Raw genomic sequence first — 27,094 nt, 5'->3', positions numbered from 1 at the left:
GCTAAGCTCGATAGAGGCAATGGTGAAGATTGCAGGTTTTTTCTTGCATGCCACCAAAAGCTATGTGCCCATGTGGTTAGGGCATCCGCTTGACAATGGGCGAGCATTGACTGTGGCCTTTTTTCCATCCATCCACCTGCCCAGCGATTCCCGCACTTGCTGTTGATCCCATCTCTCCAACTTCATTACTTGGTGAGCGAAAGGCTCTTTTTCTAGTATCTGAATGCAGAAGCCACCACGTGGCATTATATTTATTTATTTTTTAAAACATGAAAGCTCTAAATAAACAAAACGCCGCGTGAAAAGCTACCAAGTGAGTAAAATAAAAAAAACTCTTCGTTGCTCAATTTCCCTCAGAAGCGGTTCGATCAGCAGTTCGCAGAGAAGCCGCTCGGAGCTTTGACTGCAGGTTTGTCTTTGTACACTCTTTGCAAGAGCAAGAGAGAGAGAGAGAGAGAGAGAGAGAGAGAGAGAGAGAGTGAGTGTAGACATATTGGAATCGGCCTTCTTTTGCAGTGAAGCCTGAATACCTAACTATAAGCCTACCTGCACCTTCCCCGCGTAGCAATCATAACAGCTTTGTGTGCAATAAGACCTAGTGGCCAGCTGAACAGTATGTCCAGCTTCAAATACTCGTTTCTGCAGGTGCAACTAGTTATGGCCAGCATTATGTTGCTCCAAGTATAGCTCATGTGGATTCATCAACCCTGTGCCCTCGGCCATCCTTCAATGTTCATGGAAATGATATATTGCTGCAGGTCCCCATGAGCCATGCCTAATTCTCAAGATTCATACCAATTCTTTTCCGTGTTGTTTATTCGTGCAGAAGCAAGCCAAGAAGAACCAAAAAGGAGTACTAGAGAGCTTTCAAATCCTAGTTATATTTCGTAAATCATCAAGCTAGAGGGTAATTCGGCTGCTTGCCGACGTGATGAGCACTCTCAAAGATCATATATTTCGTGTGATCAACCCATGGTAGAGGTCTGTTCTAGTGCTACTGAAACAGAAGATATCAGATTTCAATCTTACTTGGTGAGCCAAAGGCTCTTTTTCTAGTATCTGAATGCAGAAGCCACCACGTGGCATTATGTTTATTTATTTTTTTAAACACGAAAGCTCTAAATAAACAAAAACGCTGCGTGAAAAGCTACCAAGTGAGTAAAATAAAAAAAGCTCTGCGTTGCTCAATTTCCCTCAGAAGCGGTTCGATCAGCAGTTCGCAGAGAAGCCGCTCGGAGCTTTGACTGCAGGTTTGTCTCTGTACACTCTTTGCAAGCGAGAGAGAGAGAGAGAGTGAGAGAGTGTAGACATATTGGAATCGGCCTTCTTTTGTAGTGAAGCCTGAATAGCCTACCTGCGCCTTCCCCGAGTAGCAATCATAACAGCTTTGTGTGCAATAAGACCCAGTGGCCAGCTGAACAGTATGTCCAGCTTCAAATACTCGTTTCTGCAGGTGCAACTAGTTATGGCCAGCATTATGTCGCTCCAAGTATAGCTCATGTGGATTCATCAACCTTGTGCCCTCGGCCATCCTTCAATGTTCATGGAAATGATATATTGCTGCAGGTCCCCATGAGCCATGCCTAATTCTCAAGATTCATACCAATTCTTTTCCGTGCTGTTTATTCGTGCAGAAGCAAGCTGAGAAGAACCAAAAAGGAGTACTAGAGAGCTTTCAAATCCTAGTTATATTTCGTAAATCATCAAGCTAGAGGGTACTTCGGATGCTGGCCGACGTGATGAGCACTCTCAAAGATCAGATATTTCGTGTGATCAACCCATGGTAGAGGTCTGTTCTAGTGCTACTGAAACAGAAGATATCAGATTTCAATCGATGATTAGTTGGCCTAATCTGGAGTCAAATCGCCAAAACTCATTGCCTTCGCACGCCCGTTCAACACATTTTTTCTACTGATGCTATCAGGTTGTTGGTGATGGAGACGGCAGAGGAAAGAGTAAACGTCGAAGTGGACATGAGGGCATAAAAGCTTAGCAAGATCAATCACACCAAATCTTATGATTGTTATCCTCAAGCTTATGATGGTTAGCTGCTTGGGCTTTTTGCTGAGAGTGTGAGGGGATTAGTAGCAAACACCTGAATGTTGAGAGAAAGGCATGGGGGAATATCGCCACTAGTGCAAGTCATGGTTTGATGAGCCGTTGGCTTCAGTCGCACTCCTCATCTAGCTCTATTGATAGCCAACCCAAAAATTTGATGAGGCAAGCATTTCAAAATGATCTGCAGACAAATAGAAACCTTTCTCATGACCAATTCAACACAGAATATGGTGTCCGCGAGGGTTGGTTAATGTGTAGCTCCAAGAAGATGCATCAGCATTGCAGTGAAAGTCAAGTAGTCGATCATGCAGTACCCACGCTGGCAACCAGGGTCAAAAGAATAGTCAAAGAGTAGAAGTGAAAGCTAATTCTTTTCCACACAAAGATTTGATATTGGAGAAGCCGAAGAACACTGACTGCGGAGTAATGGAATTTTTGAAGACATGCCTACCAATATGTCAGTACCTATTAGCCTTCAACAACACTCCAGTGCTGGCCATTCAACAATTGGGTAGGATAGCAGAAACTTTACAGTATAGTCTCTCCCTACTACTCTTCCCCGTGCTGATGGTGAAAAAAAAAGCCATCAATAGATATTTTACATTTGGTGCTGATGAGCTTGAGTATACTGTCTCTATGGCCACAAAAACATACTCATTACACCCTCACCTTTGGGTGGTGATGAAGAGAATTGCTACTGGATTGAGACCTTGATTAAAACCCCTTGGAAATAACATTTGTCAAACGGACCGACAAATTCGACGTCGTGTTGCCTTAAACCGCAGGTTGATGTATTGAGAAGTATAACGTGGGGCATTTACAAGTTCTACTTGGTCATAGCTTGCCACAATGCCTAGTAGGCAGCTAAATGCAAGGTAGTATGGGCTTCATAACTGCTAAAAATGACAACATCCCTACCACCTTTTGGCTCTATTTTGAAGGTGAATGATATCGAGTGGAGTGCCACCTGTAATAAGGTCCATGAGTGTCACGTAATAGTAGTTCGCCAGATGCGGATTATTGATGGACAGATTAAATATAGTGCCTTCCGCTATGGGGATGCCGACCTCAGGATGCCCATTATCATGTGTAGTTAGGAAGCACTATACATAACTCCGGTTGGTCAGCAAGGAGACAAGAAGACATAATTGATGACCGAAGCAGCTTACAACACACACACACACACATTCACAGATACAAAGAGATACACACACACACAAATAGAGAGAGAGAGAGAGAGAGAGAGAGAGAGAGAGAGAGAGAGAGAGAGAGAGAGAGAGAGAGAGAGAAGGTGATATTGATCTGAGGCCAATATAGAGCATGAAGTTACATCTGCGTGTTTTGTGTATGGCAGGGAGAACATATATTCACAACACTGCACGTTCCAATTGCACAAGCGTGACTCCAACTCAACAACATTACAAGGTCCGTCATCTATATCCAATTTTCCATGCCCATGCGTTTGCTTGGCGCAACACATAAATGCTATGGGGCAGGGCATGACTTCCGTTTCTTATAATTTTTTGGAGAGACCACAATGCCAGCTCTCCACCATACTTTTGTATGGCACCTGTGTATGACGTGCACTATATACTTTGCACTTTCAATCTGTGGTTTCATTGCAAGATGATATGTTTAACTATTCAAATTTGTTTTTTGAAACTTGACTCAAATATCAGCCTATTGGTTGGACAATCAAAAAGCATCAGTACAACATTGCAGGTCAGTCGACAGTCATATCACACGACATCACAGGACATCATAGGACATCACATGACATTCAACATTCATTCGGATCTTAGACCATGATTTATCGGCAATGTAGCTATCAATCGCATCTAGGTTCAATCGGGACCTCATCGATGTCCGATTGACTAACCCCTATTGCAACCATGTCTATTAGAGATCAATCAGACTAAAATGTTGCAGTCATTTCGTCTATCAGTTCGTGCACTTAAGAGAAGTCAAGAACGAATCAGTATCATAATCAGGAATTTCATTTCATTAAAGTCATACAGCATAATACTGTCAGCTTTCAGTATCCCTGAAGCTCAAAGGGACATCAGTGACTCTAGTATCTAAATCAAGACATCTGTTGACAAAGAAGCGGAGCGACTCCCCTCTTGTGCATCCCACTGCACCAGATCTTCGGCCAAGCTGAATTCTGGGTTCCGTTTGGAGTAGACTATGCTAAACCAAAAGCATTGAGGTAAAGTTTCACAATCTGAGGAGTGTCTGCTAGGTCCTCCTCCTCCATCCACTTCGCATCCAATGCTGGATAGTTCTTGAACTTAACCAAGAACCGCCTTCGGACTTTACCTTTAGTCTTCGTATCCTTATGTGCCAAGAATCTGTTCAGGAACAAGGATCTCCTCGTTTTCTTCTACTTCGGGTTGCTCATCAGGCTCCCCATCATCAGGCACATCACCCTTAAAAGGTTTCAAGAGACTCACATGGAATGCATTGTGAATCCTCCAAGTATCTGGCAGTTTCAATCGAAAGGAGACATCATTTATCTTTTCAGTAATCTGGAAAGGGCCGTAGTATCGCATACTGAGCTTTGGAAAAAGCCTCTCCTTTCCTTTTTTCTTTCTTAGGAGTGCCTTCTCAAAACGTAAGAGCACCCAATCATCCTCCTTCAATTTCAAATCGCGACGATGGCGATCCGCTACCTTTTTCTGTCGTTCTTGAGACTTCTGCAAAGTCTCGCGAACCTTGGCAAAAGCCGGATCCAAATCTTGCGTATATTCATCCGCTTCAAAGATCTTATCTTTCATGCTCAGGAAGGGTGGAACCTTCGCAACACCTTCAACAATCTCAAATGGCGCCTTCCCCGTCGAAGAGTGTATCGTGTTAGTGTAGGCAAATTCCACCAAAGGTAAGTACTTTTCCCATTGAGTCTTCTGATCAGAGATATAAGACTTCAATAAATCTAGAACCTCTGATTTGCAATCTTAGATTGCCCATCAGTCTGCGGGTGGAACGATGACGAGAACTGCAACCGCGTGCCAATGTTCTCCCAAATTGCCTTCCAAAACAAACTCGTAAATCTGGGGTCTCTGTCGGAGACAATCGTCTCAGGCATGCCATGTAATCTGAAGATCTGAGCCACAAATAGTCTCGCTAAGTGATCCGGCTTGACTGTTTTCTTCACTGGAATGAAATGAGTCTGTTTGCTAGATTTGTCAATAATAGTCCAGATACCACTCTCTGTTCTCGGGAGATCAAAAATGAAATCCATCGCAATACTTTCCCAGGGGCGGGTGGGTATGGGTAAGGCTGTAACAATCCCTGTGCCTCATGCCTGTCAAACTTGACCTTCTGACATACTAAGCAACTTTGCACAAACTCTGCCACATCCTTCTTGAGTCTCGGTCAAAAGAAGTATCTCTCTACCCCCTTCATGGTGGTAGCAATGCCGCGGTGACCCTAAAAGGTGGACAGTGGCATTCAGTCATAACCTTTTCCCTCAACGGCTGTGTAACGCACAACATAGTCTTTCTCATCAAGTAGCATTCCCGAAGGGACTATCCAGCTAATGTCTCCCCATCCCGTATCCGTGTGAAAATATCTGCAAAATCTGTATCTGTGGCATACTGATCGACCATATCCTCGAAGCTCCTATGTTGTATCGTGGAAATAGCCAGAATCAACGGCTTCCGAGACAAAGCATCTTCCACCACATTCTTCTGTCCCTGCACATGGACAATGTGGAAGTGAAACTGTGACAAGATGTTCGCCCACCGCATCTGCTTTTCCGAAAGCTGCTTCTGTGACAAGTAGCGCAAAATTCAAATTCTGATGGTCTGTAAAGACAGTAAAATCCGCTCCGAGTAGGTAATGCTGCCACTGAGTAAGAGCATGGATAACCGCCAAAAGCTCTTTCTTATAAATCTGTGCTGTCATCTCCGGCCTAGAGAACAAACGGCTCTCGTAAGCAATGACATGGCCTTCTTGCATTAAGACCGCACCCAAACTATGACCACAAGCATCACAATATACTTCAAATGACTTCTGCAAGTCCGGCAAAGTCAAAACTGGTCCCGTAGTCAATTTCTCTTTCAATGTCTGAAAGGCAGTCACCTTTATGGATCCTCACGAGAAAGGGACTCCTTTCTGTGTCAAGACATGCAAAGGGGAAGCAACCTCTGTAAACTTTCATATGAGCCGCCTGTAGTACGAACACAGTCCCAAGAAGCTTATAACCTCATGGACATTCTTCAAATCGGGCCAATCACGTATAGTCTCTATCTTGGCCGGATCCATTTGCACTCCTGTTGCTGAGACTGTGTCCCAAAAAGTGTATCTTTGGTAGGAAAAATTTACTTATCTTTGCATTAATCACTAACTTGTGATCTCGTAATGCCTGAAAGACATGAAGCAGATGATCTATGTGTTCTGCCTCATTCTTGGAGAAAACAACGATGTCGTCAAAGAAAGTGCCAACAAATAGCCTGTACTCTCGAAAAATCCTGTCCATCATCCGGTTAAATGTCGCAGGAGCATTGGTTAAGCCAAAAGGCATCACCAAAAACTCAAATAACCCAAAAGTAGTTCGAAAGGCTGTCTTGTAGACGTCTCCCGGCGCGATTTGGATCTGATGATATCCACTCTTCAAGTCAATCAAGCTAAAGCACGAGGATCCTTGTAACCTGTCGAGTATATCATCGATCCTAAGAATCGGAAATCTGTTTTTGATGGTGATTTTGTTGAGAGCTCTATAATTGATGCACATCCTCCAAGATCCGTCTTTCTTCAAAACCAACAACACTGGAGAGCAATACGGTGAAGTACTAGGCTGGACAAGACCCTTTTCCAAGAGATCTTTCACTTGGTTCATAATCTCTTCATTCTGTGCTCGGCTCACACGGTAAGGTGGCCGGTTCGATGGTGTGCTTTCAGGTATCAGATCAATGGTATGATCTTCAGGCCCTCTAAAAACAAACAATCGGCATGAGTGTGGAGAAAAATCTTGGCGTTCTTTTGTTCAGGTCAAAACATATTTGACCTTTATCCATCATTCAGTTCTCTCCCACAAGAATGAGTAAAGAAACTGAATTCATCAAGTACAATCTCTGAGCCCTTCATTTGTCAAGGTCGCTTTCTCGGCTCGGTAGTCAACCACGGCGTAGTTCTTGTGGTACCAAGGGATTCCGGAGTAGAACGTCACTCGCGTGCCCTGAACACCCCTGTCATTGCAAACGAAGTTTGCCAATGCTCGGTTAATGGCAACATCCCATCCGGGTGCCAATCGAACTACCTTCGCTTGTGGCGTCAGTCTGTCGGGCGTAATTTCAAATCGAGCCGCCAATTCCAAGTGAAAAGAAGTTGGCCTTGGCTCCTTCAAAAGAGCTTCCTGATCCTTCACTTTGCCCCAAAAAGCGGCAAAGTTTGTACTTTCATTCATTTGATTCGGTGCAAGTTCCACGCCATGTGGTACCGGTTTTGCTTTTCTATCTGCCTTTTCTGCCATGTTCCTCAGCTGCCCTCGAACTCTCAAGCCTATCGTCGTCCTTATCATTCTGTTCTTTCGGTGCCTTTTTAGGGCACTTCGCGGAGATATGTCCATGTTCCCGGTATCCAAAGCACTTCTCCTCTCTGATGAAGCGAGCTCTCTCCTCAGGAGTAAGCTTGGGTCGTGCATCCTTTTTCTCTGGGTTGCTCTTTTTCTTTCTACTTCCATTCCCAGAAGTCAATTCGGCTCGTTGTGTCATGGCCTCATCTGTGGGGTAGGTCAGAGTGCCAGAATGAATGGCAAAACCCCACTTCGCATGACTCATCAACTCCTGAATAGAAGCCGACTTCTGTTCCAAGGAGTGATCTTGGATCTCTGTAGGTAAACCCAAGGTAAACCGCTCAATCTGTTCTCTGAACGAGATCTTCTTGAATGAAGAGGCGGGTAGAAAAGAGCTCCAGAATCTCTCACAGTAAGCATTTATTGTATCTTTCTTGGTCATCCGAAGATGGTTCCAAGCAGCTCGTATATCCCGTTCATACTCTTGCGTCAACCAAGAAGAAATAAAAAGCTTCTTAAATTTCAGCCATTTAACTGGCGCAGTCTTGTTTAAAAGAAGCGTGGACCACCAAGTGCGAGCATTCCCCTTAGAGTAAGAGGCAGCTCTCCGAATTTTGGAGTGCTCTGAGTAGCGTCCTCCTGCGACAAACTGCTGTATAAAAGACAAAGCCTTTGAAGCATCTGAGTATCCTGAAAAAGTATCAAATTTGATCGAGTGTCCACCTTCCTTAAACTCTCGGACTTTCTTGCTTTTATCTTCCAGAAAGTCATACTGGTTGGCTTTATAAAAATTCTTCTTGTTCGCATAAAAGTTTCCGTCATCGGAATTCGAGCTGTCTGTAGACTTGTCCTCAGTAGAACTGTCAGTCTTTGGGCGAGATTTAGCCTTCTTTGCCTTTTTCTTGCCCTTTTCGAAGCGTTGTTTCTTGCTTCGCTTTTTACCTTTTCTGTCTTCTTCGCTCGAATCTGAAGAGCTAGAAGAACTGTCAGAAGAAGAAGAAGAAGAAGAACTGGGTACTCCTTCAAAGTGAACACGCTTCTTCTGTTTCTTTGCGTTGTCAAATGTCGACTGACGACCCAAGTAACCCGGGAAGTCAGTGCTTTTCTTTTGCTTTTTGCCGTGCTTTTTGGCTTTCCTTTGCGCGTCAAAAAGCTGAGCAATCCGTGCATCAACCACCTCTTCTAATTCCTTCTTTGAATATTTCTTGTGAGCAGAAGGTTTCTTGAGAGCGGGTTTCGGGGGTGTAGTGGTTTTCTGCCAGTGCTCATGCACTTCCTGAAAAGAAGTCTCGCTCATATATTTTGCAAATTTTGGGTCCTTCGCAAAATTGAGCATCATCTTTGTTGCATTGCCGATCAACTGACGACGCTCCATCTCTCGCCGCTCCGCCTGAGTAGGTCGAGGCGGGCCATACTCTCTGCCGGAATCTTCGTTGTGATCCCTGCCCGCATCTCCGGATGCAGAGGGAGTCGACTGATCCTTGCGTGAAGCCATAGGTGCCGCGGAAAAAAAATTGGGGATCCGACTACTCGTAGAAGAGAAATCGGCCGTGCTCTGATACCACTGTAACAGACTTGGACACTCCAAGTCTAGAATCAATCGCGACAGCACCAAATATCCACTTCAAAACAATTCACAGATCACAATAGATTTGCACTGGCCTGGTGGAATTCCGTGCCTAGAGATATTGGCCCCAAAGACTGACGCCCCTTTCGGTATTTCTTTATGTATTAAATCAATGTCAAAGTACAAGCAGCGAAGTTGAGATCACATATTGTCAAGTTTGGTTCTTTGCTCTTCGTAGGTTTGTAGTAGTATTCATTTTTCGATTTCGTATTTAGCTTACCTGAGGACTTAAGAATGTGTTCCGTTAGAAGTTGTTGTGTGAAGTTTGATTTCTAGGATTAAGTTTTTAAGGTGTCTTTTCCTTTTTTTTTTTTGCTTAAAGTTGAGTACTTGTTTTAAGCCAAGTAAGTTGCGTCAACTTATTTTACACGTCTTTTCTAAAAACATTTTTAAGTTAATAATGTTTTGTTTTATCTAGTTTTGTTTCGTAGCAAACAAAGTGATTTAATTTGTTTGTTTGTTTGTTTTTGTTTTTCTTTTCTTTTCTTGTGTCCCTTGCTTTTATAGTTTTATGTGCTTTATTCCTTCTTATAATTCGTGAGTTCAGACTATTCTGAACTTATGAAGGTATATTTTTCAGTCATCTAGCGGACATGCAAATCTTTTTGATTTTCGTCCGAGTGGTGACCAGCTGTTGAGCTTCATGAAGATATATTAGGAGGGTGTGCATACCCCAAGAGCTACCGATCTTATACTCATGTGTGTGTCGATGTGATTTTATGTGTGTATTACTTTTATTCCTTGGTTTAAATATTTTTTTTAATTTTTTATTTATAATAAGTAATGGGTCTTTTTGTAATTTTGGTTGTATCCTGATTTATTGTGTAGAGCTTCTTTTCGTCTTGATTTTGGTTTGTTTGAGTGTTATGTCTTTTATTTTTTAATTTGTCTTGATTTATCTATTTGTTGTTTTTTGATTGTGTGTGTGTGTGTGTGTGTGTGTGTGTTTGGTTGTTGTAGTGAGAAAGTTATAAATCTAACTTTGTAGATTGCATGTTTTTAATAAATAATGTTTCTCTTAAAACTCTTAAAAATTAGAAATAACATCTTAATTTGGGTCCCTTGGATCAAGGGTTTCTTGTGTGGTTTCATGAAATATCTCTTGTGAGAGGAGAGGTTGAGTAGTGATTCTAGCAAGGGATCACGGGCACTCGATTGCACGCTATTGTCGATGATCTTTTGAGTGTAGCAAGCAGCCTTATTTAAGGACCTCAGTGTTTGGCAGCAGCCTTGCTATACAAATGAGAGGTGTGGTTAGCACCAATCTAGCCTTAGGATCTTTAGCCTTGAGGCGGGCGTTGATCTGAAACACTGACCTTACTACAAAAATGAAAAACACTTTTACTTCTTCTTCAGCTTCAACCAGCAATGTTGATGACTCACAGGTACGTCTTTTCGACCCTTCTTTCTTTTCAGTAGCTAGAAGTAGTCATAATCTGTATCAAGAAAGATTTAAGTTTTTAGCTAAGTCTAATTTGAAGAATTTGCATGTTTTTGGTGATGGTCCTATTCGTTGGGCTTCTTTTAAGAATGTCTTAGTTAGTACTCATTACACAAGTTCTTCCATAAAAGCCCTCAATCGTTTGAGGCGTTTAAGGAAAAAACATCTTGCTGTAGATCGTACTCTAAGTCCGGTTCATACCTCTCAAGTTATTTATGTTATTTATAATATTCACGATAGTTCTATGATGTATGTTGGCCAAACCTTTCGAACAGCTTTTGTTCGTTTTCAGGAACATGTAAGAGAAGCGAGAAAAGTTCAAAGTAAGAGCATCGTACGTGAAAGTGTGAAACCCTTGTATGCGGCAATAGCAAAACATGGGTTTGAGTCTTTCCGTTGTTTTCCCATTGAGCACATAGAAGGTAACTTTAGAAACTCTAAAGAGTTCTATAAATTAGCGTGGCCTCGAGAGTTGTTTTGGATGAGAACGTTGCATACTTTTTTCCCTAAAAGTTTCAACTTGGAAGGAAAGTCTTCTTTACGTAAAAATAAGACAATTTACCATAAGAAACCTATGCTTTGGCGAAGGCATCCCAAACCTGAGTTAGTTCTCCCTTCAAGTCAGTTTAAAAGAACTTGGATTCCTAAAGGTTCTCGTTCAGATCCGCCTTCTATCCCTGAAATCAATCCAGTTGTCTTGCACAACACTATTTTTAGTAGAGTACAAGGTCTCCCTAGGGCTTCAATCTCTAGAATTGAGAGTGATGACCCTTCTAACCATAGAATTTTTGCTTATAGAGATTTCAAACGGAGATTGCTTTATCTATCTAGAGCCATGGAATTGGGTTCTTTTTCTTATAAATTATTTGAAAGGTATAATATAAGGATCCTATTTAAGCTCTTGTATATCCTTGAGAACTACTCTTATGAAGATTTGGAGCTAAGAGAGTCTCATAGTACTCAACTTCGAGTACTGTTAGGCAAATTTCTGAAGTCAAAATGTCCTAGTCTGAAAAATCCCTTGGTTGGAAAGAAAGATTTGTTGATAACTATCTTTACTTCCCCTGACTTAGACAAGATTGGATTAAGCTCTATTTTGAGATCTCAAGAAGCTTTGGATGCTCTCCCTCCTTGTGTGAGAAAGGTATGGAACCATCCTGTCGTAGCTTTCAAATATGTCAAAACTTTAGGACAAAAAGGTTTCAATTATAGTGACATAGGACGTAATCTTAAAAAGCAAGAGAGGCTAGCAATCTCAAGTATTGATTGCCCTTGTAGTAAAACTGCCTTTTCTTCTTACGTAAATGGAGCGTTGGGTCATGTAGTTACTGCCGATTGTTCTATCCTTCCTTCGGATTCCTTGAAAGACCTTTTCTCAAGAGGTACTAAATATAGGCTCCCTTCCTCAAACGACTCTTGCCTTCTCAAAGCCATAGAAAAAGGAATTTCTAGTTTCGTAGTAAAGTTTGAGGAGTCTTTAGGAGTTCAAGGTATTTTTACCCATTGGAAGTCTGTAATCCTCAAGAAGGTTTCTTTGAAATTAGCATCTTGCTCTCGGAACGTTTCTTCAGGAAGGAATAGCTTATCTTCTTCTGATCGTGATGCTCTTAGGAAATTTCATCGTGATTTTGTAATCTCTTATGTAGATAAGTGCTCTAATAACTTTGTTGTTACGTGCAAAAAGTTCTATTTAGAATGCTTATTAGGTGAAGTAAACTCTCGGACTTACAGTGATTGTGATCTTTCAATGCAAGAGGTTATCTTGAAACATCAAGACTTAGTGTGCTAATCTAAAGTTTTTGATTTGCCACTAATCTACTTTGCATGTATCTCTCTCTACTCTCCTTGCTACTAGATCCTTATTGTATTCCGCATTTCTTACAATCTCTTAATCCTCATTCTCCCATGTCTCTCATAAAGTTTTGCAAGCCCATCATGTAGTTATTCTACTTTCTTTGCTGGTAAACCATCAACTCATCCATAAGTTTCTTCTTTGTTATGATGGCTCAAAGCAAAATTTCTTTTTCCGCTTGTGGTGCATGATAAGATTGTATGTTGGTTCTGTTGGACCCATGGAAATTGTTGTAAAGACAAATTTTTGTGACTTGGAGGCTACAACTAGCTCAACTTATAGCAATAAGATGATGTAAAAGAGAAATAATTGAGGTTTTGAATGAGCTTTTTTGCTATGAAAGTGAGTTCTATTTTGAGAGAAGAAATAACGGAAGCGAAAGCTATGTTTGGATAGGAATATTCATTTATTGTGTTGATAGGTCCTTTGAATATGAGAATAAACATTTTAAAAAAAAATGACAAAGACTTGGTTTTGTCAGGTGTAGGTCAAAGGGTTTTAATGGGTCAAGAAAGGCTGAAAAAGTTTCGAAAGAGAAATTATGAGGAGGTTGCCGATGATGACACTGAGGATGAGAATGAAAGGAGGTATGAAACAATACTTGTGCCAAAGTTATGTTCTTTAGCAACGTGTTGTTAGTTGTGTTCTTTGAGATGTAGTGCTTCTTTTTTTAAAAGATAGGCTACCTTAGGATAATTGGTGCGAGAGGTCTCCAAGTTTCTTAGTGAAAATCTTGAGCGTTGAGAACACAGAAGTTTCTACAAAAAAGCTGTTTGACAAATGCACATGATCTCTCTAGTGGAAAAGAAAGAAGATAGTAGACAACATCTATCCTTGTGCCATGGTAGCTTCGTGCATTTTGTGTCCTATCTTCAACTCTTGCACTTTGCCTTGAAGTTATGCTATCTTTGTGTCTTTCTTATTGAGTTCTTGTTGGATTCGTGTTAACTCTTCTTGGAGGTTCTTGATCGAGCAGATACAACTCCTGTGCTGATTGCTTGGTGAATTGTCACATGCACATCTAACCCTATGTGTACGTGGACAAGCTACTTCATGACAGAGGTTTAACCAGCCTAGCTTAGGAAGTGTTCTGGCACTTTTGTGAGTCTGTTCGCAGACCGTGCATGTCCAGACACTTAAGAGTAGATGCATATCCTCTGGGGTTGCACACAACATGATCATTAGATTACCATTAGAACCCATCAGGAGCATTTTTAAAGTGCACAGACTATTTTCCCTATTTTAGCCATTTTTCACTTATTATTAATAAGTGACTTTGTTGGGAAACTGGGTAGGGCAATTTGACCAAGCATGTATATAAGAAAAGCTAGCGTTAGCACTTTCTGGCAGAAGAGGCAGCAGAGACCTAGTGTCCGACAGTGCACCTTCTCAGCAAGACCCCAACAAGACCACCTAGCGTTTTTGCAACAGATGGCAACTTAGCTAGCATTTTTCATCAAGATCAGCCCCAACGTTTTGCAGATTGCAGATCAGCCTGGTGTTAGCAGTTTCCAGCAGATCAGCCCAACGTTTTTGCAATTGCAGATTACCATCAGCGTTTTGCAAATTCCCGGCGACAGAACCATCCATTGCATCAGCGTTTTCAGTTTTCAGCAGTCAGACTCTGTAGCGCAGCCCCCAAACCTCGTAGATCTCACCTTCCCGCAACAGATCCTCGCCGCACGGTCAGATCAGCAAGCGTTTGCAGATTCAGCCCGCTATTCACAGATTTCAGCATCTGCATTTTCAGCACGTCATCGTCGTCATCGCCATCGTCACGGACATAGAGTCAGAATTCAGCAGACACAAGATTTGCAGATTTCAGCCCCTAGCGTTTTCAGTTTTCAGCCCGTCTCGTCGTCAACTTCGTCGGCAAGTCCATTTCATTTAGACCATTGTACGACGATTGTGCAATCAATAGCATAGACCTCTCTCGCCATAGAGAGTGGGGCCCTTGGAGGAGGGTTTGACAACATTCTGGTGTCGTATTCTCTTCTCTCTCTATCTCTCAGTCTCAGTACCTTCATTCACAGTGTTTACCACTTTGTTTGTGATCATTTTCACTCTCTCACCAAAGGAACGGAAGGCTCTCCCTTCCATAAGTAAAAGGAACCCTTGAGCACAGTTCCGAGCACTCATCTTGAGCAAAGTTCAACATTCACTTCCGCTGCACCTTACATTGGTATTAGAGCTTTGGCAATGTTGTGTATCACTCAAGGAAAGAACCACAAGAATTTTTTTTGCTTTTTTCAGCCGCACGTAACCCAAGTCCACTTGGTCGTGTCGATTCCTAATCGTGTTTTTGAAGAGTGACAAGAAACCCAAGAAAGAAGGGCTTGTCCAATCTCCCCTTGTTTCTCTTTTCACTCATTGAGAGCGGATCATGCACTTAGCGGCCGGCCAATCGATGTGAGGTGGGAAAAAGCAACCTTGGTGTGAGCGCAAGGCCGCCAAGGGTGCACCCGCGGGAAAGAGAAGAGCTCGGGTAAGAGAAGATCCTTCTCTAACACAGATTGCAAGCGAAAGAAGAACCTCAAGAACTCAAGAACTCAAGAACCCAAGACTCAAGCATCACAAGAACCCAAGTTCCTCGTGAACTTAAGAACCCAAGACTTCAGTGTATGGTTATCACTTGAAGCGGATCGGATACTTCGCATGGAGGTGATGAGCATGGAAGTGGCGAAGAAGAATTTTCCCCACCAAGAGGTTTTTCTGACCCTCCCTCTTCCCCATCTACGCCAAGGATTGCACCAAATCCTATGGAGGCTTTGGTCAAGACGATGATGGACATGATAAGACAACAAGAAGCGTGGCGTGAAGAAAGAACGACAGAATTTGATCCTGAACACGAAGAAAGAATGGCAGCCTTAGAGCGTGAGCGCAAGCAAGCACGCTTGGCGGCCGAAGAAAGCAAAGCAGAATTGGATCGTGAGCACAAAGAAAGAAAAGCCAAATTGGACCGCGAGCGCGAAGATAGACGAGCGGCCTTGGAGTTAGAGCATGAAGTGCAGAGAGACCAACACATGCAAGAGTTGGTCGTACTATTTTCTAATGTGCAGGCGTAGATTGAAAAGAATCAGGAGAAGGAGAATCTCTCAGTCTTTTCTTCTCCAAAGCACGACACACATGATTTGTATGATCAAGATGTGATTATTCACGAGCATGATGAATTGCATGATAGTAAAGATGTGATTATTTATAAACATGATGATTTGCATGATAAAGATGTGATGGTTCACAAGGATGATGGTTTAGTTGAAGCTAGCCTCATTGCAGATTCTATCAATCACGAAGAACCGATCTTGCCTCTCGAGTCGAGGTACCAAGAACCCCCACAGGAACTATTATGTGTGCGCATGATTAGTCAGCTCACATTGTTCGAGTGTTTCATTCGTGATGGTTTCTTGTATTTTGGTCACCGTCCTTATGTGATCCCTTTTCATAGGCATGCCATAGTGTACGATGAACACGATTCTCTCATGAATGAGCACGGATGTATGCGGATTACTCATGAAACGATGAAATGTTTGCATTCAAGGAATTCACATCCATATCTTCTCCTTGGCATGACACAGTATCAGAAAGAGCACAAGAAGGATTAAGCATCAAGCATCGGCATTTCCATCGTGATTTGCCACATTTGCTAGATTTAGATCAGAAAGACAAGTTTCGATTCCATTTTTGTGTGTGTTTGATGAACGGTGTGGCACTCCGTCTATATGTTCATCTACATTGCATGCTTTCAGACACTGTTGGCGATCCCCCTCAACGCCATAGTTCGGTACCAGTACCTAACTTTAAAAAGGAGGGAATGTCACGTGCACATCTAACCCTATGTGTACGTGGACAAGCTACTTCATGACAAGGGTTCAGTCAGCCTAGCTTAGGAAGTGTTTTGGCACTTTTGTGAATCTGTTCGCAGACCGTGCATGTCCAGACACTTGAGTAGATACATATCCTCTAGTTGCACACAGCATGATCATTAGGTTACCATTAGAACCCATCAGGAGCATTTTTCCAGTGCACAGACCGATTTTTCCTATTTTAGCCATTTTTCACTTATTATTAATAAGTGACTTTGTTGGGAAACTGGGTAGGGCAATTTGACCAAGCATGTATATAAGAAAAGCTAGCGCTAGCACTATGTGGCAGAAGAGGCAGCAGAGACCTAGTGTCTGACAGTGCACCTTCTCAGCAAGACCCCAACAAGACCACCTAGCGTTTTTGCAGCAGATGGCCCTAGCGTTTTCTGCAGCAACTTAGCTAGCGTTTTTCATCAAGATCAGCCCCAGCATTTTGCAGATTGCAAATCAGCCTGGCGTTAGCAGTTTCCAGCAGATCAGCTCAGCGTTTTTGCAATTGCAGATTACCATCAGCGTTTTGTAGATTCCCGGCGACAGAACCATCCATTGCATCAGCGTTTTCAGTTTTCAGCAGTCAGCCTCTGTATCGCAGCCCCCAAACGTCGCAGGTCTCACCTTCCCGCACAGATCCTTGCCGCACGGTCAGATCAGCAAGCGTTAGCAGATTCAGCCTGGTATTTGCAGATTTCAGCATCTGCGTTTTCAATGCGTCTTCGTCGCATCGTCGTCATCGCCGTCGTCACCGACATAGAGTCAGAATTCAGCAAATACAAGATTTGCAGATTTCAGCCCCTAGCGTTTTCAGTTTTCAGCCCTGTCGTCGTCGTCATCATCGTCCTCGACATCATTGTCGAGTCCATTGCATTTAGACCATTGTACGAGGACTGTGCAATCAATAGCATAGACCTCTCTCGCCATAGAGAGTGGGGCCCTTGGACGAGGGTTTGACAACATTCGGGTGTCATATTCTCTTCTCTCTCTATCTCTCAGTCTCAATACCTTCATTCATAGTGTTTACCACTTTGTTTGTGATCATTTTTCTCACTAAAGGAACGGAAGGCTCTCCCTTCTGTAAGTAAAAGGAACCCTTGCGCACAGTTCGGAGCACTCATCTTGAGCAAAGTTCAACATTCACTTGCGTTGCACCTTACATGGATGGTGGGGACTTGCATTTGGTAATTCGATTAGGGCATCGACGGAAGTTTTGGGTTTTGTTGGGGCCATGTCCTCTCCCTCGGGGGGGGGGGGGGTGGGGGCGGTTAAGGGACTAAACTGCTTTCAACTACTCATTAATTCCATGAAAATATGATAGTAGAGAGGGTAGAACAATGCGAGGGTAGCCAAGGCTGGGTACACGTAGCACGCCCCTATAGAGGTAGACAAGAACAAATGAAAGATTTTATTACCCTCTTCTAGAGGACAAGTCGGCCTATGAGATAGAATGACATGTTGTTAGAGTTATGGAATCTCTGTTATAGGTTTGGACACTCCAAGCGAGAAATCAGTAGCTACACACGAACAAAATCTGCAAATAGCTGAACGTGAATAGAGAGAGAAAAGGAGAGGCAAGGCGACACGGCACTATGGAGTTCCGAGCCAAGATGCATGGCCCCAAAGATTGGTGCCCCTTTTGGTATTTCTTTAATATTGCTTTGCAAAAATTCAGCTCTCCGAGGGTTTAGCTCTTTGCAAGACTCTGCGTCCCGATCCTCTTCAAAGTGAGGCCCCAATGGTCCTTATAAATAGTACAAGGGATGCCCAAAAGCAAAGCTCCAAAAGCATCAGTTCCATTAGGAAAAATATGAACCCTCTAGGGGCCCTTTGGGATTAAGGTTAATTAGAGGCCAACCAATGAGGAGAGGGTGGTGGACACACTCTATGTCCTCAAAATAGTAGGGGGACAAAGTAATCTTACACTTCTTAATGGCCTCTTACCTAGTGGGGTGGGGTGTGGGGGGGGGGGGGAGGGGCACATGGGCTAGCTCCTTCGAGTCGGGCATGCCACGTCACTAACTTGTGACAATCTCTTTGGATTTGTCTGGTCGGTCTCAGTTTCTACCACGACAAGTGGTAGGGAGTGAGTATTGCTTCGTGGGTGTGCTTGGCTGGAGTGAGGTAGTTTTCTCATGTCCGGATATGTATAGCCATGTGTAGCTTGGGGTTTTGCTTGTTTTCCTTTGCTAGTAGGCTCTTGCAGGCTGTGAGTATTTTTCCCACCCTTGCCAATATCTTCCCCAGAGCCCTATAGGACATGTGGTGCCTCTTACCACATTTTTTTCCCCTATTTTCGTAGTTGTGGGGGTTGGTCGACTTGGAGACCTGGGGATATATAGGTATGGCCAGGGGCACAGGGGGCGATCATTGTGCATAGCCCTTGTGGTGTAGGGTGCCCCTAGTGGGCAGCCCTAGAGTGGTCCATAGCAGAGGGAGGATAACTGGTTGGCATTTTCAACACCCTCTCTCAAGCACTAGATGCAGAGCACCACATCCGAGCCTCGAGGTGCAGGCACTAGAGAGGAGATGTTCCATGATCTCTATATGGCAGCCATGCCATGAGACATCTCTCTCTTCCTCGAGATCAGTTCTCTTTGTAGAAGGAGATCGTATCAGAACCTTGCTTTCAGAGGAGGCTAGGGTAGCTTATGCTGAGGCCGTGTTAATGGTCTCGTGTGTAGGAGCAGATAGTCGTAGAAGTCGCAGTTGTGTATACCTCGGGTTTATCCATTGCTGTCTAAGAGTTCTATGCCGGACCCTTGGTCACTTGTTTTGCAGTTTGTTACCAGCATGGAGAGCCTTTCCCAGATCTCTCTCTCTCTCTCACACACACACACACACACACACACACACATTTTGAGGTGTCCAATCTCTTTCTACCTCAATGATCTCTCTTCTTTACAGTTGCCTTGTTCATGTATGTGGCATTGCCGGTGTTCTCTAGGGTCAAGAGGATCTTATCGGACTTGAGCTAGATTGGAGTCGAGGTGTCCACTAGATCGGACACTAGTTCTTGTCTTAATTGCATCTTCTGTTGCCTGCCCAAGCTGTCATGACTAACTTGGATGCTCGATATTGGTGGCTACTAGGAAACTAACTCAATGGAGGCACAGTGCCAAGGTGGGGTCACCCAGAGAAAATCACTTCAGAACTCGGCTGCATTGCAATTTTGGACGTGGTCCTAGTGGTGAAAGATGGTTAGATGACCAGTGAGAGTCCAATGGAAGCATCTCCTAAAATTTAGGGAACTGCTATTTTGGGCCACGAAATCTGTTCGCGTCATTAGCTTCAAAATGACAAGGGGAACATTTTTTTACTCTGCTGCAAAGTAAACTGATGCACCAGTTGAGAGATTTTTAAGCGGGAAGCCCAATGCGAGGAAATTGCATGCATGAGTGCCACGTGACACTTTTTGGCCAATTTACCAAGTCTGGGAGAACAGAACTTGTAATTGACTTTTTGGAGCAGTTTTGGAGGCTGATAACTCTGATTTTAAGCCATTTCTCTGTATTTTTGAGCTTCCCATGACTAGGACCAAGGAGCTCATTTTCAACATTGGAAGGCATCAGATGCGCGTTTACAGGGCTGTTTTGCTGCGTTTTCAGCGACACGCAGGTTTTGGCAGCCATGGGACTCTTTCCCTTTTGCATCTATTTGTTCACAGATGCATTACAGTTCAAGCGCTGAAGAGGGGGCGCTCGATTTATGCTGTGGGGATGCTTCATTGAGAGCCTGTTACAGGTTAAGAGCTATTGTGTGCAAGCTTTCCCTCTCATGTACAGTGTAGTGCAAGAAGTGACGTCCTGCACACTCTACATTGCTCTCTCTCTCTCTCCCCTAAGTGCAGTAATGTAATGCCCCACAAGAGGGCTCTTCATTTGACCTATGTCCAGTTGTGTGGTCCTATGCTTCTGTGCCGAGGCAAGAGCCTCTTTGAGCAGGAACAGGAGTAGCTAGCTGCTACTCCAAAAGCAGGCACCGGTGAGGGTGATAACCTCACCTTACAGGTGCATTTTCAGCGTTGGTTATGCGCTGTTTTTCGGACTGTTTTGCAGCCATATATCCGATGCCAAAAGCATTGGGAACAATGCCCCACTGTTAGAGGACAGTTCCGAGACTGTTTAGGATTGAAAACAGGGTTAAAACCAGTAAATACAGCGAGCTGTAATTGCTGTTTTTGGGGTGAAAACAGAGCGTCAAGTCCTTGGAAGTGGATTCTAGCAGGGGGATTTGTTCAAGGCGAGTTTTGGGGTCATTATGTTGCCAAAAATTTTACCAGAACAGGTGTAATCTAGACTCTAGTTAGATATAGGTGAAGATCCTTAGGACTCTATTTTTGTAACTTTACCCTCTAAAGGACTAAAGAAATAGCTAAAAGGGCGCCAGCTTTTGGGGCCTAGAGGGTGCCGTTGTCTGCTTGGTAGTACTCTAGCTGCCAGGCCGTGGTTTGTCTTGAAGTGTTGAATTCCAGTCAAAGGTTTATTCATGAAGTTCCTTTGTGTCGTAGAGTTAAAGTAAAGTTATCGGGTGAAAGCCAAAGTCCACCGCCCTACGGGCCGGTTTCAGTGTCCACAAGATTGGAGGCTAGTTCTTATCTTCATGCATTTTCTGTTGCCTATTCTGACACGTATTTGTACTCTAGGTATCTTAATAAAAGGCAAACGTGTTGAAAATAAACATGTTATAAACTAAGATAGATTGATATGGGGGTGTGGAACATGTGTGTGAGGGACGAGGGGGATGGAGCTCTAATTCTAGTGCATGTGAAATTTATATGCAAGGGAGTACAAACATGATATGCAAAAGCTTAGTGACCCCTCTTTAAATATCAGTGGGTGGAGTTGGGACCAGAGTTACCAAGGAACGCCCCCTTGTGGGCTGGGAATGCCGGAACGGCGTTCCGGGGGGTTTTCATGGCCCGGAATGGCCCACAACGGCTAGACATTCCGCAGGGGGATTTGGTACCGGAATGGCCAGCCCGGAACGGCTGGGAATGGCAGATTTTCAGACTTTTGAGCTTTATCTTGTGAGGCTCCCACTTCTTAAATGCCCTTCACCCCACCCCTTACCTTCACAATGCACACAAGCTTTCAAGGGTCAAAGCCCAAGCTCTACCCTCTCGAGTCTCGAGTCTTGAATCTCAAGCTCTAGCCTCGTTAGTCTAGACTCTAGACTCTAGAGTTGACAAGGCTCTCTCCCTCTGCCCCCCTCTCTCAAGCTCTCTCTTGAGTCGAGTCTCCCACATTTAAGCTCTCTCTCTCTCTCTCTCTCTCTCTCTCTCTCTCCGCGTACCTCCTCCCTCAAGCTCTCAAGTCTATACGACACACGTTGGCCATTGTAAGGTTGAATGGTCTTCAAATCAAGTTTTTTGTGAGTATTAGAGTCAAAGGACTCTGACACTACTATTATTCAATCACACAGAGCTTAAATTTGCATTATTTGGGTGTTTTTATACCTCCCGTTCCGCGCAGTTCCCGTTCCGGACCCCTCACCGTTCCCCCGTTCCGCGGGGATCCCGTTGCCGTTCCCGTTCCGCGTTCCGGGTAACTATGGTTGGGACAACTTTCTGAAAGAAGTATGTGGCTTGGATTGTCGCCCTCCATCGGTGGGTGTGGGTGATTGGAGAAGAGTTTGTCTCTAAATTTCTAGTAAGAAGTGACGAAGTTGTCTTTGGTCTCTCGACTCCAATAGCACTCTTGAGTGTGGCCTGCCATGTGAAAAGGGTGTATATCCGCCCCGTATGCTCTCATATGCTAGACACTTGCAAACGTAGTGCTTGTCGTTTTCCACCCCACCTCCACATACCGGGCATGTCCTCTGGTCTCTATCAACGTGTGTTGCCTGCCCCACCTCGCACTCTAGTCCGTAAGAGGTGCCCTTGATGTGTCTATTGAGAACCATTACTATTCCACATGACCATTTGTATCTTTATGTATGATGTTTCATAGGTTGCGAGTCCCTATTCGACACTTGTGACATCTATGATGAATGAGAGAGAGAGAGAGAGAGAGAGAGAGAGAGAGAGAGAGAGAGAGAGAGAGAGAGAGAGAGAGAGAGAGAGAGAGAGAGAGAGAGAGAGAGAGAGAGAGAGAGAGAGAGAGAGAGAGAGAGAGAGAGATGAAATGAAATGTTATATTAACGTCTTCAAAAGGCCAAAGTGACCTATGAGACCAGAAAGTTACAATGTGGTGGATCTGATACAAAGTCAGAGTAACAAGATGGCAAAATGACAAAATAAAATACTATGGAATCCTAAATTGCTAGGTGTGAACTAAGCAGCTAGCTGCGATAGCTAGATCACAAGAGATCCAGCATTGGTCGCTGACGGATCTCATCAATCTCCTCCATGGTCAGTAGTCTGACCGGGCGTCGTGCATGTCGGGCCAAAGTGATCCGAATCCTCTGATGCAGCCTCCGTCGATGCTGTGTAGTCCTCTGCGGTCGTGGGCGTCTGGATCTCCCTAGTTTGATCGCTCGGTTGATCGGTGTGCCTCTGGTGTGAGGCGACGAGCTCTGCTGTGGTAGTAGCTCCTCTGGGTGTCCAGTGGCAGCTCTAAAGAAGTCTGTGATCTGTCTCTGAGATTGGCTAGCCTCTCCTCTCATCAAGCTCTCTCTGTGTATGCGTAGCTCGAGCAAAAACAAACCTAGGCATCTCTGATCCTCGTACCGCATGACTCTGGAGAGTGGTCCAAAGCCCTCTCTGAACAAGCAATAGAAGTGGCCTTGTATCTCGTAGTAGACGGGGCAATGGCATGTGTAGTGCAACTCTGTCTCAGGCTTGATGTCACAGAGGGGGCATGCCCTGGCCTCTGCTAGTACTCCGTTGTATCTCCCAGTCTTGATCTGCAGCTAGTGTGAAGATGTGCGTATCTGGCCAATAGCACATCGTATCCCATGAGACAAGTGTGGGTCCATGTATCTGGGCCTCGTCACAAAACCGTTCTACGTAAGCTGGAGAAGATGCTCTTTGTAGAAAGCCATCTTCATGCCCAGCTCTTGTGCTAGCTGTATCCATGTCCTCCTGGTGTCTAGCTGAGTCAGGTCCTGGCGGGTGAGCCTGGTGATCTTGGACTGTGTAAGAGTCAGAGAGGGTGCATCTAGTGAGTACTGGAAGGGAGGTTGTAAGGTGCAGCGGAAGCGAATGTTGAACTCTGCTCAAGATGAGTGCTCCGAACTGTGCTCAAGGTTCTTTTTTCTTAGGGAAGGGAAAACCCTCCGTGCTTTAATGAGAGAGTGCAGTGGTTACAAACAAAGTGAATAGACACTGTGCGTGAAGGTGCTGAGACTGAGAGACAGAGAGAGAAGAGAATACGACACTAGGGATGTTGTAAAACCCTCCTCCAAGGGCCCCACTCTCGATGGCGTGAGTGGTCTACTATTGATTGCACAATCTGGTACAAGATGCTGCTAAAAACGCTGTATTGCTGGCTGTAAAAACGCTGGTTCAAGGCCTGCAAACGCTGCTGCAAAACGCTGGCTTGACGGCTGAAAGCGCTGATGTCTTAGTGTCACGAGTCTGTGGCAACTTTACTTGTTGATTTCTTTTTGGGGGAATTTTGTTTGACTTGTTTTAAAGCACCCCTCTGGAAATGCCAATGCCTGAGTTGCATGGTGTGAGGCGGATAGTGAGAGTCTAGGCCGGACGGCCAATGAGCACTAAGTTGGACAAATGGACTAAGGTTAGCCACGGTGGGGTTACGAGTGTAAATCACGTGATAGCTGGCCGACATTGCATTTTTCGATGTGGTTCCAGTGGTGATTGATGGTGAGATGGCCAGTGTGAGTGCCATGGAATCATTTTCTAAAATTTAGGGAACTGCTATTTTGGATCTGAAAATGTGTTCGCGTCATTAGCTCTGGAATGACAAGGGAAACATTTTATTGCTCTGCTGCCAAGTCAACTGACGTACCAGTAGTCGAGATATTTTTAGCCAAGTTGGCCAAAGTCGGAAACTGGGCGAGGTGTCACTCTGTGAGCATTTCTGCCACTCTAGGAGAGCTGGGGCGAGCCTACAAGAGAAAGGGGGCGCATTTTTCAGCATACAAGCGGATTGCAACAGGTGCAAGAGCTATGGAGTGCTTCCTTTCCCTCTTATATAGTGCGGTGCTAGGAGTGATGACTTGCACGCTACGCTCTGCTCTCTCTCTCCCCTATGAGCAGTTATGTTATGCCTCTCAAGTAGGCTTCTCATTTGACCAATGTATAGTTGTTTGGGTTCATGCGCGATTGCCGAGGCAAGAGCCTCTTGCACAAGTACTGGATTAGCTAGTGGCTAATCCCCTGCAGGTACACGTGAATTCGGAGAGGTTTCACGTGCGAAAACTCGTCCGATTCAAAGGGCAAGAAGCCCTACAGGTTCGGGAGCTCGAGGACTTGCTACGGATGCGACCGGCACGCGAAACGGAGTCCGAAACAGGGAATTACAGCCTCCTGTGTATGTTTGCAGGTTTATGGTTTCGGCCCTAAACGGTCTCTAATACCCCCAGGAGGTTCGGGGACACGAAGCGACCGCTGTAGAGGTGATCTGGCGCATTTTCGGGGCAGAAAACAGAGAATTCAGCGTGCTGCAGATTCTCGCCAGGTTTTGCAAAGTGACCGTATGCGTCGGGAAAGTCATCTATTGCGTGGGGATATTGACTGTGAAGCGTCCTAGTACAGTTATGCTGCCGAAATTGGGCTAGAACAGATGGAATTCAGCCTAGAATCCAGATTGTGCGGGACAGCTTGTAGGAAATCACAGGTTTTATTCCCTCTGTTAAAGAATAAAGAAATACCGAAAGGGGCGCCAACCTTTGTGGCCTACAGGTGTCGCTCTCTGCTTGGGAACATTCTAGCTTCCTGGCCGTGCTGCTTTTTTTTTGAGAAAAAGATCCTTCTATTAGTTACTGAAACTGCCCATAGGGCTACAACCACCTCTTCAAGAGAGGGCTACAACAACCATGATGGGAGACTCTCCCAATGAAAAAACCAGCATATGTACAATGGGGCTAAATCAAGAAATGGGGGGAGAAAAAAGCCACACAGGTGGTCGGTAATGCCATCGGAGCACTCCTTGGACCATCGTGTAAAAAGGCCTAGGACGCCAGAGTCGAAGGAAACCTCTCTGCGCTCCCGCATGCGGTCGGAGCTGCCCTGTAGTCCCTCAAGCTGTCCTCTGAGAGTATGGATCAGCTCTAGCCAAAAATCGCGAACAGTCTTTGCTGGTGGCACAGTGCGAGCCTCAAAGATGTGGAAGCAACGGGCCCACCAGATGAACCAGAGTGTCAGGCCACTGATGAGCTCCCAACACTCCTCTCTCTCACTGCACCACTCCTGTGGAGTAAGCTCTGTAGCAGGCTGGAGTGTAGGTCGCCCCTCCTGCATCACTATCATCCTGCTGGTGGAAGATAGCTCAAACTGAAGTGTCGGGCCCGTGAGGGTGGACCAAGCCGCTGCTCCCCAAGTGTACTGTCGAGCCGTGGAGAGAGTAGGCATCAGCCGAAGAACTCGTAGCCACACCTGCTGGTCCGAGGGACAGTCCCAACGACAGTGACGCTGACTCTCCACAAGATGGTCACAAGCTGCACATGCGGCCGAGAGACCACTATGCACTAGCCAGCTCCCAACTGTTGTAGGCCTGTGTGCGACCAGCCACTGAAACAAGGTGACTTGTCTCGGCTGTCTAGAGTCCCACAGCCTCTCCCACAAGGCTACCAAGAACTCAGTTGTGAGACCCTCCTCCTGCCAATGAGGTGCTGCAGCGGAGCGGGCCTCTCTCTGTGCTGCTAGTACATGACGTCCCAGTCGAACAGTGTACTGAAAGAAAGGGACTCCTGGGTGGTCTAGAGAAGAGAAGGCTTCCCTGCAGAGCCACTCACCAGGATCCCACTGTACTCGTGCCAGTGGACAACACTCCCAAGACCACAGCCTCCAGTGTCCAGTCCCAAGAGCTGCTGGGTCAGGATCTATGACACAAGTCCTCCCACAGATGCCCACTACTCAGATCCTTTGAAAACAGCACTTAGCCACCTGCGGAGCCTCTACTGCAACTCGTTGTAGGCGTCCCCCATCCTGAAGCTCGAAGAAAAGGGATGGAACAGTCTCTTAGCAGGCCCTGACGGAGATGGGAACCTCCAGTCGTGTGAAGGCTCCCATCCACTTGGGTGCTATTGGCTCGAGAGGCGTGAGCCACTCAGCTGGAACTGCCTCTGAGATGTCCTGGCACATGCTCTGCACCCCTCTCATGCCCTGTAGCTGGAAACCCTGCACCTCCTTTGACAAGCCTGTGAACTCTAACCAGTCTCCTAAAGAGTGCGTTGGACCCGCTGCCATGGGACCCCAGGAAACATGAGGCCGACTACCAACCAAGTGGCCTCTCTGAGTGCTAACCATGGGGTTCCAGACAAGGAGCTGCCGTAGGTGCTCCTCCGTGCAAGTAGGCTGTCTTTGCTCCATGCCTCGCCGCAAGAGCTCCCAAGATCGAAGCAGACTCACAACGAAGCGGTCCTCCAGTCTCCTGCTCAAACCAACTCTACGCATCTCTGTGAAGATCCATCTGGTCGAAGGTTGCCAGGGGCCTCCTGCCTGAGGCACCCTAGCACGAAGCCGCTGTAGCAAGAACTCCTTCCAGTGCTCCTCACCTGGAAGTCCTCTGACAATGAACTTCCCAAGAAGGGCTCTGCTCTGCTTTGCTGGGTCAATGATCCCAAGCCCTCCCTGTGAACAAGGAAGAGTGATGACCTGCCAAGCCACTTTGGCTTGGGC

At 45.1% G+C, this 27,094-nt stretch overlaps 1 protein-coding gene across 6 annotated transcripts in view; it reads left to right on the top strand.

Moving 5' to 3' along the window:
- Window positions 1–330: 330 nt before the first annotated feature.
- The window catches only part of LOC147459183 (integrator complex subunit-like protein), a 99,028-nt gene continuing 72,264 nt past the window's right edge, over window positions 331–27,094 (top strand). The window contains exons 1-3 of one of the 6 annotated variants that reach the window (XM_086510502.1): window positions 1,194–1,250; window positions 3,413–3,483; window positions 12,975–13,080. In XM_086510502.1, the coding sequence (XP_086366628.1) occupies window positions 12,995–13,080 (86 nt within the window). In that variant the 5' untranslated portion in view covers window positions 1,194–1,250; window positions 3,413–3,483; window positions 12,975–12,994. Of the gene's footprint in view, window positions 410–1,097; window positions 1,251–3,412; window positions 3,484–12,974; window positions 13,081–27,094 lie in introns of those variants that run through there. The other 5 variants (XM_086510498.1, XM_086510497.1, XM_086510501.1 and 2 more) reach the window with 5 other exon arrangements.

The sequence above is a fragment of the Adiantum capillus-veneris genome, chromosome 4 (assembly GCF_014529385.1).
Source record: "Adiantum capillus-veneris isolate H3 chromosome 4, ASM1452938v2, whole genome shotgun sequence".
Taxonomy (NCBI): Eukaryota; Viridiplantae; Streptophyta; class Polypodiopsida; order Polypodiales; family Pteridaceae; genus Adiantum; species Adiantum capillus-veneris.
Note: the sequence above shows the minus strand (reverse complement) of the source record. Positions and strands in the feature narration are given on the sequence as shown.